Below are 18,950 nucleotides of genomic sequence, written 5' to 3' on the forward strand. Positions count from 1 at the left end.
CAGCTGTCCACTATTTCGTTAAGCTTACAACCATCTGTATATATAGTCGTCGATCCCTGGGTTTAGGTCTGTGGCAACTTTCCATTCGTTCCTGTTTGGAATTTTTATAGAGAATTTGTTGACAAAAGAGAGTAGAGTAGTGGTATATTCTTAATTTCGTTGATTATTCGGCAGAGTTTCTTTGACCTTTGTGAGCCCGTATCTGAGGTCTTTCCAAAACCTGCATCGCATTCAACCTGGCTGCACCATAGCCGGCCAGAAGTTTGCCATAGATATCCAACAGTGGACGATTTAATATTACTGCCAGAGATTTAGCGGATGTAGTGCTCTACACCCGTTTCACCTTGGTTCTGGAAAAATTTTTGTTTAACGCCGGCAAGCATACGGCGACCCTGCAGAAGAGGATCAGTTTTATCACAACTGTTTACATCCAGTGTTAGGTTAAGATGGTTGTCCCTTGTGATACCACTTCGAACGGTATCTGCTCAGTTAGAAGTTAGAAACTCAGCGTGCCGAGAACGAAGTTTCGCAGGCGGCAGATGCTAGTACCGGAGAGCTTTTCTGGACTAGTCAAAAAATGCTAACCCTTGTACCTAAGCCGCAATCTGGTAAAAGCTGGGCAGTTTTAGAGGACGTGTTGAGACTATTCCACCTGCGGTGCATCAAGATATTTAATTTCAGTACGTGAATCCCGATAGGACAGCGGCCAGCCAGTATACCTACCAGAATCGAGAGATACGGCTCTGCCAGCCTAAGGAAATGCCTAGATCATCCCCGGTCCACCCTTGGCCAGATTGATCCTACTGCGAGATCAAAGGGTTAATCTTCCTCTGAGTTGAGCCGAGGCCCATATTTTCAAGTGAAGTCCAGTCCACAAGCAATCAAGGAGCTCCCATTCTACATCCAGTGTAGCATACAAGGCTTTATTTACCATTTTTTGACTATAGCCATAGGCTATAGCATAGACATAGGCTCCCTCGATATCGAGGAAAACTTTTAGCGTGCACTCCTTTATGGCCAATACTTAAAATTTTCAATCGTCTATAAGATTTAAAGAAATGCGGTTTCCGTGCATTTGCCCATCAGTAGTCACCATCCACCATCATGTAGTCACCAATTCCTGTCTATCTTAAAAATGTGCCGTGTGAGTTCTGACAAGGAAGGACATATTATAGGAAGGTAATGCTGTAGGTTTCACTGGACAAAAGTTTGTTCTACACAGCCTACATAATATTTTTCAAATTTTAAAGTCCTTTTAAAATGAGACAAAAACTAAAAACGCAGTTTTAATATATTTAGCCCACAGTTTCGTGAGTACACTGGTATATTACCATCACATGAAAGTTAGATTTTAAAACTACTGTAGTGTGCTGAATGGCTGATCCACTGTGTGGTAAGGTTAAGGCCGTTTCTCATTCAATGTCCATTATCGCTCACTCGAAGACGGCCAACTGACCTCGTTTTCGGTCGGCCAGAATAGCTTTGTCATCACAAGCCGAAAACCAACATAAGCAACCATCTGTACCGGAGATGGTCCGTAGCGGCTCTCTGGTCCTGAACTTAGTTTGCGGCACGAAGCATAACCCTAACTTTATCTAACCTAACATTGTTTTACCCTATATTCGAGTTATGAGTTTTTTGCACTAAACTTTGTATTTTTTGTTGCAATACTTAGCGGTAACTATTGAACTAGTTCAAATACTATTATATGTATCAGTGATTTGATTTAATCTTACGAAATTATAATTTTAAGTGTCTTAAACGAAACGAGTTTTTAATAACACTTTGGCAACAACGTCTCTTAAAAGTGGTTTAAAAAAGATTAAAAAAAAACGCATTAAAATTTCTTAATTATACATGAGTAGACTGAAAAGTGCACTCCAACTGAGTGACGGACAAATATATAAATGTTGTCGAAATACAGTGTGTAAGGTTTGCGTTCGCACACATGCGCACGGAAATATTCAGCTGCCTAAGTGCATATCCGCACAAATACATATATGTATACAAACATAGGTATGTAGCAGTATGTAGTACGGGCTTCAAAGCGAAGGTGCAACCGATAAAATTATGTAATCGAATTTGGTTACGAATGTGCAATCAAATATGTACATTCATACATATTTTCGAAAGGCTTGGCAAAGAAAAAATGTAAAAAAAAAACTCAAACTAAATTATAAACAAATAAAAGAAGAAGAAAATGAATACATATGCATACAGCAGGCAGGGAGCTTATGCGAGTATGGGCGCCAAAAAAAAGAGTACAAAATTGAACTAATGAAAAAATTGTTTGCGCATGCGCGCACACAAGCCGACAAAAACGAGTCGGCGCAACAGCGCATGCGCGCGACCACAAACCAATACAAAATGCGGTAATCAATACAACTTTAATAACGATGATTGCGCGCCGCTGATATAAACTGATATAAGCGTAAAACAAATATGAACATATGTATGCACATTAGGGTGGCCCAAAAATGCATGCGAAAAAGTCAAGTCGGAATTTTTATGCTCTCACCCCCTAGGATTGTTCTATACCGAAAAAAATAAACCCCTTTTTTTTTGAAATCAAAAAATATTTAGAGGTCGCTAAAAGCACCCAAAGTTTTCCATGTATTTTATATGGCGAAAAAACAACTTTTCGTAAAAATTGTATAGAATAGTTAAAAATCAATATTTTTCTACCAGAAAATTCTGCCTATCTGCAGGAGATTCCCAAAAATAATACCCAATTTTTTATTTAACCATTTTTTCATTGCAACTATATTTTTTAGGTCCACTAAAAACCCACAGAAACCCCTAAAAATGCGATGGGGCGACCAATAAAAAATCGTTAGTATTAAAAAATTGTTAAATAAACAATTGGGTATTATTATTGAAAGTCTCCTGAAGAGAACCAAAGCTTTCCGATCGAAAAATATTGACTTTCAAGAATTCTATACCATTTCTACGAAAACATTTTTTTTCCCATATAAAAATACATGGAAAACTTTGAGCGACCTCTAAATATTTTTTGATTTCCAAATAAAATACTAGGGGTATACTTTTTTCGATATAGAACAATCCTAGGGGGTGAGAGCATTACAATTCCGACTTTACTCTTTTTGGGCCACCCTAATGCACATACTTACATACATGACAGAGCTAAATTGACGGTTATGGTTACAAAACTAATATAAAAGCGGCGATAACAATAAAAAAAATAAAAAAAAGATAGAAATAAAGGAAGCATATACATACATTTGCAATCGCATAAGTTAATTTGATATTCAAACACAAAAATCGATATTTGCATGCGATACCTATACGCTACCAGTGTTACTTGGAGTTAATGGGTTAAGGTCTGTAATTTAATGAAGCAAGGAGCTGAGAGGTTTCGCAAGCGCGATACTTTCGTTTTAGTTGCCAATGTGTGCAAAAATATGCATAGGCATGTATATACATATGCACATTAGGGTGGTCCAAGAATGCATGTGAAAAAATTTGAGTACGAATTTTAAAGCTCCCACCCGCTAGGATTGTTCAATGTTTAAAAAGAACGTATATGCCTGTTTTTTTATTTCGAAATCAGAAAATATTTAGGATTTACCTCATTGCATTTTTGGGGTTTTTGGGGACCAATTAAAAATAGTAACTATTAAAAATGATCAAATAAATAAACAATTGGACAATATTACTGGAAGTCACCTGAAGAGAAGCAGAGTTTTTCGATCGAAAAATATTGATTTTCATAAATTCTACACCACTTCCACGAAACAGTTTTTTCACATATAAAATACATTGGAAATTTTGAGCGTCTTGAGCCACCTCTAAATATTTTTTGATTTGAAAGTAAGCAAAACTTAGTATTTTTTTACTTAGAAAAGGAAAAAATACAGAAAATATGAAAAGTGTAAAATTTCAAAGGAAATCAATTTTGTAATTGCCCACTCGTCAAGTTTTGTTTACTCAACAACTATTGTGTTAACAACATTGCAAGCAAAACTAAAAACGATGCAATGCTTTGCAAATGCATACATAAAAACAAATACCTTCAAAATACAATAAGTTCATTATTCAGCTAAACATTAAATTGTTTTGTGATTTCATTAACGACGAACTTCAGTAAAGGTCAGCAGTAAGAAAAGTGATTGCCATAGCGATGTAGGAAAAAATTACGAAAAATATTATGAATAAACAAAAAAAATGGAAAACGAAAAAAAAACAGCAGCTACATAATCTTTGCATTAATGAAATTGAAAAACACACACTCGTTCGCACAAAGTAAACAAACTTATGAATGCACTTATTTATACATACACATGTACATATGTAAGTTCGCTGCTTACTCGACATTTATCGTTCATTAAAAATTACTTGATTTATTTTTGTCATGTACGCGCCCATGTACATTAGGGTGCCTCACTCTCCATGCAAACAAAAACGGTACTTATTTTCTATCGGAAATATAAAATATATTTTATTTTAAAGCTTCCGCCAAAATATTTGGGAAAAATATTAAGATTTACGTAAGCTGGAAAAAGTTTGTTTTGTAAATAAAATTAGTTTTCCAAAAAATCACTTCAGATAATATGAGAGTTTAAGCTTAAAAGGTCGGCATAAAAATGTTTAAAATTTGAATCGTTGGAATCAAAATATTGAGATTGAGACCCCACAGGAATTTGAAGTACAAAAGATAATATTCCTATCGATACAGATTATACTTAAAAAATCTCGTATAAATCCGTTCAGTAGTTTTTGAGATTAGCGTGGTCAAAATATCTCGAGTTTCCCTAATACTATGTATAGAAGATAGTAATTTTTAAATAGGTGGCAACCCTATTCAAAAAATGAAAGCTTTTGTACATGCGAAGGCCAGGCCCTTTCATTTAGTATCCCATTTTGTAATACAATGAACGGCGAAATTTTTTTAACTTTTTAAAAGGTGGTAACCCTACTCAGAAAAATAATATATTATTGCACATGTAGTGTCTTTTCGGTTGACAGTGACGGTGCAGAACTGATACCTACGCTAATTATGATTGAATATAGAAATTTTATTAATAGATGGCAACCCTCCACAAAAAAAAACATTAGTGCATTTGACACCTCATCTTTTGTAATCCAACGAACGGTGCGGATCTTTTTTAGTTTTTTAGACAGATGGCAACCCTATTAAAATTCTAAGCCAAAAAGGCCACTCTCCTGTCGATACAGAGTATATTACAGAAAATCGCGTCAGTAGTTATCGAGATTACCGCGTACAAAGAATTTCGACTTTCCTTTTTACTATGCATAGATTTTATAACTCCGGTAGAAGAACAGCAACATTGTTTTGATGACGTACCCTAATGTACATTCATACGTACTATAAATATAAGGGGGCTCGTTTTTTTATTTTGAAATGGGTTAACATATAACCGTGCTGCCGGTCAAAGCCCCCTTTATTTTATACTTATCGGGGAAATAATTTTTTTTCATACAATTTCTTCTTTCCTTATGATTAAATATTTTTTGATTAAATAAAACGTTTACCCTTCCGCAGCCTTCAAACAATGAATGTGCGATACATGTTTATCTCTAAAATTTTACTAAATACTTTTTAATAACCGACAATCCCAACTCTTATTTCCGAAAATTTGTTATTTTATGAGTTCATAACCCCATCTCGCGCGTTAAAAAAAAATAGCTAGAAAAATTGTATAGTTAAATTCGCATTATACATTGTTTTATTGTTAGGTTTCTGAAGGGAAATAGTTTCATTCGATAAAAAAAAAATGTTTCTTACGATTCTACAGCAATCTTACGGATAAATTTATTTTGTGCCATTATAAATATGTGCTCGGCGAATTTCAAAGCACCGGCGCCGCACAGTTAAGTATTAACTGTTTTTAAAATAGAAAACCACAGGTCTATTTTGCATTTTCTATAATACTTGGCACCAAGAAAATTCCAAAAAGTTGATTTTCTTGTGTATTTTTAGACCACCCTAGTGTACATACATTCACTCGCCAAAAATAAATATTTAATATTAACATTTCAATTTTGTGTATTGCAAATTAAACATGCTTTATTTATGCAAGAATTGACGGCTGACGTAAAAAATTTGAAATTAAATTATTGCCGGTAAATAGTATTGATAAAGCCGCTTCAAAAATAGAATAATCAAAGTGTGAGGAGGTATTTGCAAACATTTTAAGCGGAGATCGAAAATAACTTGGCCTTTTATCAAAGTGCCGGCAAAAGTAATTTATTTTGCGTTATAAAAAAATCACTAACTATAACTGTAATACAAAGTTTTTTTGAGACAAAAAGTTCTTTATGTTTCTTTAGTTCACGGTAACATAAGAGACCGCAGTGTAGATTGAAACTGAAATACAATTTTTAATGCATACAAAGTCAATTCAAAACTGCAATAAAAATTTCGGGATTTTTTCGAGAAAAAATGCATTTTTTCAAATTCAAAACTTGACAACACTGCTTGCTTTTGTAGTGTGGATAGCGATGACTGGCCACTGCAGAGCAGATGGCGCTCGGGCTCTCGCAGATAACTAAACCCTGTGTTCTTATTTGCAGTTTTCGTTACCGTTAGTTTTATTGTACGCGGGGGGATTGCGCATTTGTGGAATTACGGGCATGACAATCCCGAAGACCCTAGTCAACGGCCACCGGTACGGGAGCTGAGTGAAAGTTCAACTGGCGTTTCGGCGTCGCGTTCAGTGGTTTAACGCCTAAATGCGTGTAGAACCGGCCTCGTTTGGTTCCAAGTAGAGTTGCATTGCAACCGGGTGCCGGACCTAAAGTACGGCAGAGGCTTTAGAGTGGCTTCGAACCCTACCAAGGTGTTTAGTGTGTCCGCCCCACACTGCCAATTGGTACCGAAGGAATGACTGCATTTCGGGACGCTGATCAACGCATTGATTCGCTGTGCTTTGGAGCGCCGTCGTCGGCAGGTACGCACGTAAAACACCATCAGACGCTGTTCGCGTGAATATATATTTCAATAAAACTGAAATCACGGAGCCTCACGTTTTTTTTATTAAAATTAAACGAACTCATCTTTAATATTGTTTTTTTTTTTTACTAAGAGGTTATCGTAAATATCAACTTTGAATGAATAGCATTCAACTGTATTTTTCAGTTAAGACTTCTGCTTTTACTCAACGTCCATTGGCAAAGATCGCTACGTCCTCTCCACACAAATTTCTTAGCTGGCACCTCCGGTTTGTGGCCTGCGCCTTGCCTGCCGAGAGGCGACCGCTATTAGAAAACACATTTTTGTCCTTTTATTTTTTCAATGTTGCGTTGAACCGGGCTTGAACCCAGGCCCTTCGGAATGGTAGCGCGCACTGCTAACCACTACACCACAGCGGCCGCATATTTTATTAGCAAACACTTATTGTATACTCAATGCTCTTCATCAGCATATTACTTGAGTCATAAGTCAGGCGTTTTTCCTGAAGTCGTCAGCCAAGCAGATATTAACATTTTTTATTTGCATTGTACTATTAAATTCTATTTGTTTATTTTGTTATGCTTTTCTATATTCAAAAATATGTATTTTGCCTTTTTAATACCTTCCAGTATTTGTTCTATTTTATGAATATAAATAAGCGTTGTTGCTATATAGAAAAACTTGAAAACACTTCAAGTTATTTCTGGTACACAACTAGTATAAATGTGAACAACCCAGTCTGATAGTGAATACATTACAATGAACCTACATATGTACACCTAAAGCCTAAAGTCGGTCCCACCTCGAGTTCATACTATTAATTTTCACTAGTCAAAGTGGGGCGATTAAAAGAATTGAATTAGCTGAAGTTGCAGGACGCCAACATCGACACAGTAATGCCAATTTCAGTTCACTAATTAGAAACCCCTATAAATTGATAATAAAAATAAATGAACATGAGTTGATGCTGCCAGATGTCAAAATAATAAAAAAATTGCGTTTTTATACCCGAGCGCACTTGTGCACAAGGGTATATTAATTTTGTTCACATAACGGTTGTTTGTAACAGCCAAAACGAATCGAGATAGATATAGACAAATGTATACATATATGCTCAGGATGAAAAAAAAAATCGATTAAGCCATGTCTGTCTGTCCGTCCGTCTGTCCGTCTGTCCGTCCGTCCGTGTACACGATAACTCGAGCAAAAATTGAGATATCTCAACGAAACTTGGTATGTAGGTTTCCCTTAATCCAAGGTAGGTATTGAAAATGGGCGAAATCGGACAGTAACCACGCCCACTTCCCATATAACGGTAATTTCCATAAATACGAAAACTGCGATATTTTAGTAACTACTGAAGATAATTCACTCAAAATTGATATTTACAATAATTTCCAGACGAAAAATAAGAATATTATAAATTTTTGGAAAATGGGCGTAGCCACGCCCACTTATGGTTACATGTGTATAACTTGGTAACCGCTGCACCAATTTCTTCCAAACTTGGCGCAGTTTTTAGCCTTGCTATAAGATACAAAATCGCCGAAAATTTTTAAAATCGGACGATAACCACGCCCACATCCCATATAACGGTAATTTGGAGAAATACAAAATCTTCGATAAATCAGTAAATATTGAAGCTAATTTATTCAAAATTGATGCTTGCAACAATTCTTTACCAAGAAATACTTTTATGGTAAAATTTTGGAAAATGGGCGTGGCACCGCGCACTTATGATCACATATATGTATATCGGTAACCGTTCTACCAATTTGTACCAAACTAGGTATGGTTATTGTGCTTGCCACATAAAAGCAAAACGTTGAAAATTATTGAAATCGGACTAAAATTACGGCCGCTTTTCATATAACGGTAAATTTCAGAAATGCTTGAAACTTCAATATTTCGAAATTTAAGGACGCTAATTTACTCAAAATTGATACACCCCGGCTTACCATCTAGCAGTAGGTTTCGGAAAGGTGAAAAAACATATATTTAATACTTGCGCCGGGTATTTAATGTTCGGCTCCGCCCGAACTTAGACTTTCTTACTTGTTTTATTTAAAATTTTCCATTTATATTAATGTACTATTTTACATAAAAACCCGCCGCAAGCGAAAATTAAAAAAAAAAATCGCGCGATTCTTTATTTAAAATTTCCAATTTATATTAAAATATTGTTTTACATTAAAAAAAGATTCCGCAGGGAAAATTTTTAGTAAAATACTCGTTTATTTCATAATGTTATCGAGATCGTTACGAAACAAAAGTAGATTGTTGAACATCCTCATTGCAGCCATTTTGATTTGTTTGCGTGTTTACTTTGTTAAAAAAAAAATTGTGAAATTATTAAACGCGTTTTATATTGTTAAAATACAAGTAATTTTTAAGCAAATAACACAACCGAATTCAATTCTCATAATAAAATTTAGGAGTACCGTTAATTTCATTATGATCCAATCGTCGGATCTAAACCAAATTAGTATGGGGCCATCCTTGAGGTACCGCTTTTCCAATGAAAGAAATTATTATAAAAATCGGTTAATCTGGTCCAAAGTTATGCGGTAACCTATATAAAAAAATATATTTCGGCGAATTGAAAAGAAAAATGACTTTTGATTTTCTGTCAATTTCCATATAAAATTCAAAAAATGAAAATAATTCTTCACTTAAATTGCTTTCGTGAACTTGGCTGTTATGTATACAATAAATTAATAGTAAAAAAATGTGTTTAAAACAAGCTTTCTAAATATGAACGAAATCGGACCATAAATATTGGTATCGTGACTCCTGCGCCACCTATCGGATTAGTTATTAGTTAGTCTTTCGTATTGCATTGTCAGCGGGTTCCGAGCCAATTGTGAAGTATCAAGTCTCTAGGTCATCGGGAAGTTAGCCAAAATTAATTCAAACAAACATACTTACATACATACATACATACAGATCAAGTTAAATAAAAAAAAAGCTTGTAAAGACACGTGAATATTTTGCAGAGATCGTATATCTATGAAAATATAAGTGATAAGTATCCTTTTTGTATGAAACTTTGCTAGTGAAACTGCAAAGAATTTAACAACAAATTAGTTAAATACTATTACCAATAAGGTGAAAAGAGAGATAAATAATGTAAATATATACATTTCTTAACACCCACGCCAAGTTTCATGTTAGTTTTGCTAAAACAACTAGAAGCCGATGGAAAGCCAACCATAAAATATATTATAATTACACTAGTTTAGATGAAAAATGAATCTCTGTAAGGTAGAATTTTCTCGGAAATGTTTGGGTCGTTGAATAGGAAAAAATATCAATTTTTTGAAAGAAGCGTTTTCAAGATTTTTTCGAAAACGTGTTTGCTGGTAATTTTCACAGTTATTCGTCAATATCTCGTGAATCGGCGTAAATTGTCCCTTTACAAAAATATATAACTTGTGGCGATTTTAATGAAAATTATTAGTGTTACAAGCTATCAAAGTTGATTGGATGATTTTTCATGAGATATTGACGAATAGCTCCGAAAAGTAACAAAAAAACAAGTTTTGTTCGGAAAAATCTCGAATAAAATTCCTTATTGTTTTCGTGTTCAGCGTACAAAATTAGCTTGGAAAACATTTTTGTCTCACGGGATTACCACAAAATTTGTAGATTAGTGTTCCAGATATTTTTGATGCTGATCTTCATTTCCTCGTCATACATTGTCCGTGGCCACACAAAATTTAGAACGCATTGACTGGTTGAAGTTTCAAAATTAGGCTCACAATCATGTACTTAGCAATATTGCTTATATTTTGATCAGTACCTGGCTGCCGCCGGTAATTTTTATAAGTATCGAATAAAATGCCGGACAAAGGCAGGACACTTGGAAAAGATCAATACAGTTTCAGGTATTTATGTTTATAAAAACTACGAAGGACAGACCTTTGAATAGCAGTACGGTCCTGCAAAAAACAGGACGGATGGTCACCGTAGATATACCATTTAGTTAGTATCTTTACATACTGTTTGTGAAATGAGTATGTATCTAAAGCTTGGAGGGAGGCACTAGTGATATTTAGTTTTACAGTCGCCATCTGTTAAACGACTGATCATTACTTATGGTGCTCTAGTCTGGTTGAAAGCAGGCCACTAAAAAGAAATCAGAATTTATTAGCAATGCACCCCAGATAATAATGGGTAATGCATTCCCCATATTCTCACTGGGTAACTGCTATATTTGGTACTCGGGTATGTTTTTTTTATAGTCTCATCGGTATATGTGCATACAAAATTATTTAGTGCTGGTATTTTGTAAGTATTTATCAGCGCATTAGGGTCAAGTTCAAATGCCAATTGTTTGTGTTTTTAATGCACTAATATACATAAGTGTTTAAAGAATGGGAAAATTGCCTATAAACTAAATAATAGATAGTAGTTAAGAATGTTGGACAAATCGGCCAGTAAGTCTACATATTTTTAACTAATAAACTAAATGGCTCTTAACAACTCAACTTTAGGCCTATAGAAACATTTTTACTTCCACGATTTAGCTTCAAAAGTAGTTATGTAACAAGCTTTAAGATTAAATGTAATTTCGACCGCCGTATGCAGTCATAGGTATGTCGATTGGGGTCAACAGCTAAAAGTCTGCGCGCACATTATTACAAAAATTACTAAAAACAGTTAAAAACCAATGCATGTACCGGTTTAAGCTTGGCCTGAGACACCTCAGTATTGTAATAAAATACGGTTGAATATACAGAGATAAACAAATGGACTTGTTTTATGTATAATAACAGAAACAAATGTCACATTCATGTACATATCGATGGTCCTCTGCAATAACGGCACAACTCAAAATTTCATCTTTTTGAGTTATATAGGTTAGGTTTATAAATAACCATATTTTTCTGTAGCAAATCGACATAAGCTTAGTTGTTACGAATCCGGTAGTGGTGCAGTTTTGCCATTTGTCCAAAAACCGAAGTAGACAAACCTTACTACTGAACAGTGGCACATGTCTAACATTTATCGTGGATATTGGCATAAGTCAAAAACTCTGGATAGGTTCGTGATGCTTTTATGTGAAATAACGACACTTTTCGTATTGTACCATTGTAACTTATTTGGTATTTTTGCAGTCCAGCACTTACTAAATCTTTAGAAAAAGGTCATAGTTTGAAAGCTTACAAATTTTCCCTACAGAATGACTGCAAATAATCCGGAATAATTACGTTCCAAGACATATTATTGCTAAAATACGAAAAGCAAATTCTTTAATTGGCTCTACTGAAAAATATGAAATTTTGAGTTGGGTCGTTATTACAGACGACCATCGATCGAGTACATACACTTCAACTTTTGTCTCCTTTGTTTATTTGTTTAAACTCATATTAACCACACCGCGCTCGTTAACAAAAAAAAAAAGTGAAAAAGTTCAAAGTCAAAGTTGGATTTTCGTTGCCAATCTGCATAAATAAGAATCGTTTTACGATTTCTATGCATTTCTTGCTTTGTGCTGCTCACAATTGTGCACAAACATACTTCAATATTTACGAGTTTGTGTGCACTCTGTACTCTGTCGGAATAATGTAGACAGAAAATTACTTTAAAATAATTGCCGCATTTCGGCCACTGATTTTGAACTTTTTTCTGGATTTGGAAACTTTGTTGTGAAAATTGGTACAATGTACCAGAATTTTATTGAAACTATTGCCCATCGCTGGCTATGTATGACTTTTTCTCACTTTTTTGCTAGCGCATGAATTCCGCTCTTATAACACTGCTCGCCTTGGGAGATCAAGAAAGTGTATCAAGCCAATTGTTGATACTTTCAACCGAAGTGAAGCGTACTACCGTAAGGGCGTTCTGCATTGGCCGGACCAAATGGTAGTCTGATGGTACAAGGTTTGGGCTATAAGGCGGGCAGGTGGGTCAGGACCAGTTTTGACCATTTGTGCGACATGTAGCCGAGCATTGTCATGGTGAAAGATCAGTGATGCATTTGTCTGCAATCGCTCGCTTCGATCGCATCAGCTGTTGTCTGTAGAGAGCCACCTCGATCGTTTGACTACTTACAAGAGGAAATTATATGAAGAGTCGTACAATTGACTTACTCTTAGGACATCGCCATGTTAATAAAGTCAGTTACTTACAAGAAAAAAGGAAGAACTTCAAATACCTGTAGGCAATGAAAAAATACGTTTTAAATTGTTTTTAAAGCGGTTGATTTTCCGGCAGGGTACATACATACCATATACATACATATGGAGTTGTACGGTCTTTGAACTCATGGCCTTGGCTGTTGGTGAGTGATGTTTGTTATACCAATCGCAGTAACAGCAACATTGTAGCGGTGCCAAGCTCATTGAAACCAAACGTTTTTACAAGAATTCTTTTTTATTCTTTAATTTTATTTTAGTTATTCTTATAGTCACACAGCATGTTACTCTTATAAGCGATTTATATTTACTATTTCACACAATATTTTAGCATTTTTGTCACGCTTAGAATGGCTAGAGTTAATTCAGTTAAAGGTAACGTAGTTTAGCATGGCCTAATAGTCACGGACCGTATAAAAAAAAATATATATATATATTATAAAGTGCTTAGTTTGTTGAGAAAATGTTACAATGATATGTATGTATGTTCATATGCAAGTGCCACTGCCACAACGATTACATTAACTTCAGGGTACTATTTTTTTTTATATAGAGCGTGTCCCAGAAGGCGACGTCAAGCCGGAGACGGGTGACAGGCCAGGTCATAAGAGTTATCAGAAAAATATAAAAAAATCGATGTCTTGTATTTTTTAAATTATAGGCGTTCAAAAAAAAAATATGAAAAAATTCAAACCCTATGTTGGTTTTTCAATTCCCGTTACCACAAATTTCTACTTTTTCTCATTTTAATTTTTATTATGTAATTTTGAGTAATGCTTCTATAAATTGTCTAAAATTATCTGTAAATTGTCCAAAATTTAGCATGGAAGAAAACGAACACTTTTTATAAAAAAAAAAATTAAGTTTAATGCTTCGCCCAATTTTAACTGACAAATTTTTAACAATTTTTAACAATTTTAACAAACAAACTCAGTTTTAAAAAAACTTAAAACGGTTGTAGTGTACCCAGGTTTTTCTTGGAGCCGTTACTTTACTTAATTCCTGTTTGAGTGAGACGGAGAGAGTCATTTTACGAAGTGTGAGCGAGACAGAGAGTTACACAACTTCTACTAATTGGTGACACGGATGGATACCATTCGAATAGTGCCAGCGAGGCAATAGTCGCTATCGTCCATCTTTACTGACGCACTCGCAAAACACGCCAGTACGTTAGGCTACTTCATTTACTGCGCATCCTTCCGTATTCGTTCGACTTGATTTCGTACTTACCACCTTTTGCTTCGTTTATTGGGCTCGATTGCTCGTGATTTGGAATTGGACTATTGTGATTGGCTGTGTACACCGCACAGGCAATGCTAGTGCTACAACTAGAATTTATCGTGAGAGGTACCCAAATACTGCTTGTCGTACCGATCATCGAATTTTTGTGAATGTGCACCGTTTACTCTGAGAGGGACGGTTCCCAAACCAAGCTCATGGTGAAGGAAGCATTTCCTTTCGTTACGAGGACGCCGTACTACAAGCACGATTATCTTCCAAGAATTGAGTTTTGCCGAACAATGTTATAATGACGTCGGGAAGATCCGTAATTTTTACGGCAAATTTTATGGTCTGACGCGTCGACTTTTAAAAAAGATGTTTACATGAATCGTCACAACTTACACGAGCGGTATGTAGAACATCCACATTTGATGAGATTTTCCTTTCCTTTTTTGAGGTCACCCTAATGTATAAACATAGATGAAATTCATTGCGAAGCGCACAGATGAACTTGTTTAGAAAATTTTTGGGTATGCAGTTTTATAGCCCATACAATTTTAATATAATGAATTGCAAGTTTGAACCAGCTAAAAAATCGTGCTGATTTTTGAGAACTTTTTTTGAATCTGCCCGCATTTTATTTCATAAGAAATTCATGCATATATGGAAAAAAGTGCAAAAATCCATCACCAAAAAAAAAATAATAATAATAACGGAATTTTTTAGCGATTTTAAACTTGCCCTTCATTAGAACAAAAGTGTTCCAAAGATTCGGATTAAAATGTTGAAATTTTCATGAAAATTTATTGAATTTTCCTAAATTATTATAATTTGTAGGGAAAAGTAACCACAAAAAAAAATGAACTCGAAAAACATTACGAATATTATAAAAAATCAACACGTAGTTATTTGTTTGAGTCACTGTATGTAGGTACGTATGTATGGCTATATGTAAATGGTGCTTACTTGCAATTTTTTACATTTGAATTATATGTTATACCAATTTAATTAGACTTCATTGTTTTTTGATAAATGTGAGATATAAATAATGTCTGCTCGGTTCCGTTTTTAAAATAATTTTAAGAAATAAAAAAACAAATATTAAATTTTTGTGTTTATTTTGAAAGTGGCATAAGTCACTTCACACTTCTTGTGTTTAAATGGCCGGTTATTTGTATCTGAACGCGTTGGTTATTCGTTCAACGTCATCTACCAAAGGTAGAAGGTTTTGTCGTTAGTTTATGGCGATAGAGCGATTTACATAGGCATTCGTTTCCGAAAATTACGTTATGCACAAGAGGTGTGAAGCTGACTTATGCCATTTTAAAAATAAACAGCTCATATAATGACATACAGACGAGACTTAAAAAGATATACTTTTACCTATAAGCAAAGCCGAATAGCCGGTTCATTAAGAATTCATTCAAAGACACATAAAACCATGATCGAATAATTGTAAATGCTATTTAGTGTCTCTTTGCCTGGCTTAGTAATTATTTGCTGGACAAACTGAAAGAAATTTTTTAGACATTCATACATTTGAATTTTTTTGTTTTTTCTTAAAATAAAAGAGTACAATCAACGACCTTGGGCACCGTAAAGAAATAATGTAAAATAAAGTAATTGTTAAGAATAAAATCAAATACAAGACAGATTCAAATACATATAATGAAAAGGAAGAGATACCACACAGGAGTATTACCCTTTTCCCTACTAAGTATATGCACAAACATATGGAGGTGGCGGCCATTTCTTTATCACCGCTATATCGTTTAGCTCTTTAAAATTTCCTGTACCCACGAACTTCACTCTTTTGGCCTCTCGCAATCTCTCTAAAAAGGATGTACACTAGGGCGGCGTAATTAGTTCGAAGCAAAATTTTCGAAGTAAGTGTATAGCAAATTTAAATTCCACGATAAATTCTAGGCAAAAATGGCGAACAAACTATATACCGAAAATTACGTTTGACCCTTCCAATTTCAAAAAGTATGTTGTAATTTTTTTGGTCGAAATTTACTTTTCATTGTACCAAAAAAATTTGTACAAAATGTGAAGAAAACACAATATTTTGTAAATGAAAAATTAATTTCGTTCAGAAAGTATTATAATACACTGATTTTTCTTTGAAAAATTGGTAGGGTCAAACGTCATTTTTGGTATATAGTTTGATCACAATTTTTGCCTAGAATCGAACGTAGAATTTGAATCTGCCATACACTTTTTTAGAAATTAAATTACGCCGCCCTAATGTACATACTATGTGTAATAAAGTAAAATAAATTAATATAAATAAATAGATAACTATTTAATTAGGTATTTTGATTTGGTTCTTTACATACATACGTACATACATATGTACCTTCATATATAGTATTTATCTGCATAAGAACTGCCAAACGAAAAACTAGTTTCATATAAATTTTGCTTCCCATGAGATTTCTCCCGTAGTGAAGATGATTTGCGTAAAATAAATTCAGTATAAAAAACTATGAAACATACAAGTTTATATATGTATGTACATACAAATAATTATGTGCATATGCATAAGCGTTTATACAAATTTAAGTATGTGGATATTTCTTATATGCTTTTAATTTTATTTGTTTTGAGTCATTTTGTGTTTGCCCAAATACGTATGACAATACACTTACTCTCTTGAATCAAATTTTAATCCAATCTTATGAGCAATCCTTTTATACATATGTGCATATGTTTTCACCACAAAATTAAATTTGTACAAAATTATCGATTTGGTAAACCTTTTATTGTGGTGAAATTTAATTTACAGCGAATGCAGCTGAGTCAGTAGGTATCTAGTAAGATGAGTCTTTGCTTGCTCATGATACTGTAATTACTTAATTTTTGCAAAATAATATATTGAGGAATACTAATTAAGTAATTAAAAATAACAATAAATTAATATGTACGTATCTGGTGCTTTTTCTGAATGAATTTTTTTTTGCAAATAACAAGTTGATGAGTAATCAGAAGAGAATTTCCAAATTTTTTTGAGTAAGAATCTGCATTTTTCTTTGCACAGTAACTGGGAAAAATAGCCCCAAAAAGAAAATATCACTGCCCTTACTGCGATAAAAATGTAAGCGAAATTTTTAAAATTTGTTTTGATGCAGAAATTCATCCAGGTGTTGTAGGGGAATTTCTGCATCAAAATGAAAAAAAAAATGTTGCTTACGTTATTTTCGAGATTAGGGCTCGATATATGTACATTAATATGTATATGCTCAGTTCAAAGTATTTAATGAATATCTTTGAGAAATGTAAAAAAGTAATAAAAACGATTTAAACAGAATATCATATGCTACGCTTGTGCGACCATAGTTCTTGTGAGTTGGGATGCTAACAAGTATAAAGAAAACTCGTTTAAAAACCAGAGATTGGTCTCGTAAAAACAGAGATTCAAGATTATAAAAGAACTAGCATATGAAGTAGTCTTACGTGAAAGCTCTTCTAAAAGACCAATTTGAAATCTAAAATTGTCTTTTTAAACTTTTGTATTATTTAATAAAAAAATCCTCTCTTAAATATCTGCATTTGTTAAACACAAAAAACTTTTCTTATTTTTTTCCTTTCAGACACAGAAATCAATGATTTTTCGGCTGTCGCTCTTCAACGAAAGCAAAATACGCTTAAATCACAGTTAACAGACGCCATTAAGGAATCCTGCCTGCCAAAAATGTTATGCGAAATGGCTGCTAAGCCAGAATATCTGCTTACCGAAAAGGAGAAGGATCTGTTGTATTTAATAAGGTGAGTAATCGAATAAGTAATTATTTTAATACATAAATAATAGATGGGTAATTCCATGTAAAAGGGGAAAACGACATAAATTTTAAAATGCCTTAATTATACGTATTTTAGTAGTAACCACTTTTTAAATGACTACATTGCATTGTTGAAAAATAAAAAAGCCGTAATTTTGTCCATGGAAATTTTTATTTCATACGAAATTACTTTCCACCAGTCACAACGACCTTTTCCACCAGTCACAATTTTAAATATTTTTAAATATTTCTATATCAGTATATATATTCCACCAGCACCATTCATTCAAGTAGTAAAAAAATGTATAAACCCTTTAGTATTTTTTTAAAGTAATTTTATACTCTAGTTATATTCAAAAATATCTTTCACGGTGGTCAAAGTTCTGATAAAACATTTATTGCTCACAAATGATCACATTCTGGAGACAAATGTTCCACCAATCACAATGGAATGACACAGATCTAATTTTCATGAAAGGTGAATTAAAATTTTCCAGCAAATATAATTTTCAAATTGATTTATTTTATAAAAGTTACGGCCATTGTTGGGCGATCCTTAGAAATAAAAGACAGAGTGCGTGAGGTCCGTATGTGCAAAAGAAGTGAAATTTCATCTCCTTTATATCCATTTTCATCCCCTTAATAATTTTCCACGTTATCTTGCTTTTACATTTCTTCTTCATCTTCATCTTCACCTCCATCTCCGTCTCCATCTCCATCTCCATCTCCATCTCCATCTCCATCTCCATCTCCATCTCCATCTCCATCTCCATCTCCATCTCCATCTCCATCTCCATCTCCATCTCCATCTCCATCTCCATCTCCATCTCCATCTCCATCTCCATCTCCATCTCCATCTCCATCTCCATCTCC

General features: G+C 34.1%; 1 protein-coding gene across 1 annotated transcript in view; it reads left to right on the forward strand.

The window, feature by feature from the left end:
• The window catches only part of LOC118738865, a 39,605-nt gene that overhangs the window by 10,690 nt on the left and 9,965 nt on the right, over window positions 1-18,950 (forward strand). The window contains exon 2 of the mRNA XM_036469878.1: window positions 17,889-18,063. Coding sequence (XP_036325771.1) covers window positions 17,889-18,063 — 175 coding nt within the window. The remainder of the gene's footprint in view (window positions 1-17,888; window positions 18,064-18,950) is intronic.

This window comes from Rhagoletis pomonella, unplaced genomic scaffold (genome assembly GCF_013731165.1).
Source record: "Rhagoletis pomonella isolate Grant_MI unplaced genomic scaffold, Rhpom_1.0 Rhpom_scaffold_00005, whole genome shotgun sequence".
Taxonomy (NCBI): Eukaryota; Metazoa; Arthropoda; class Insecta; order Diptera; family Tephritidae; genus Rhagoletis; species Rhagoletis pomonella.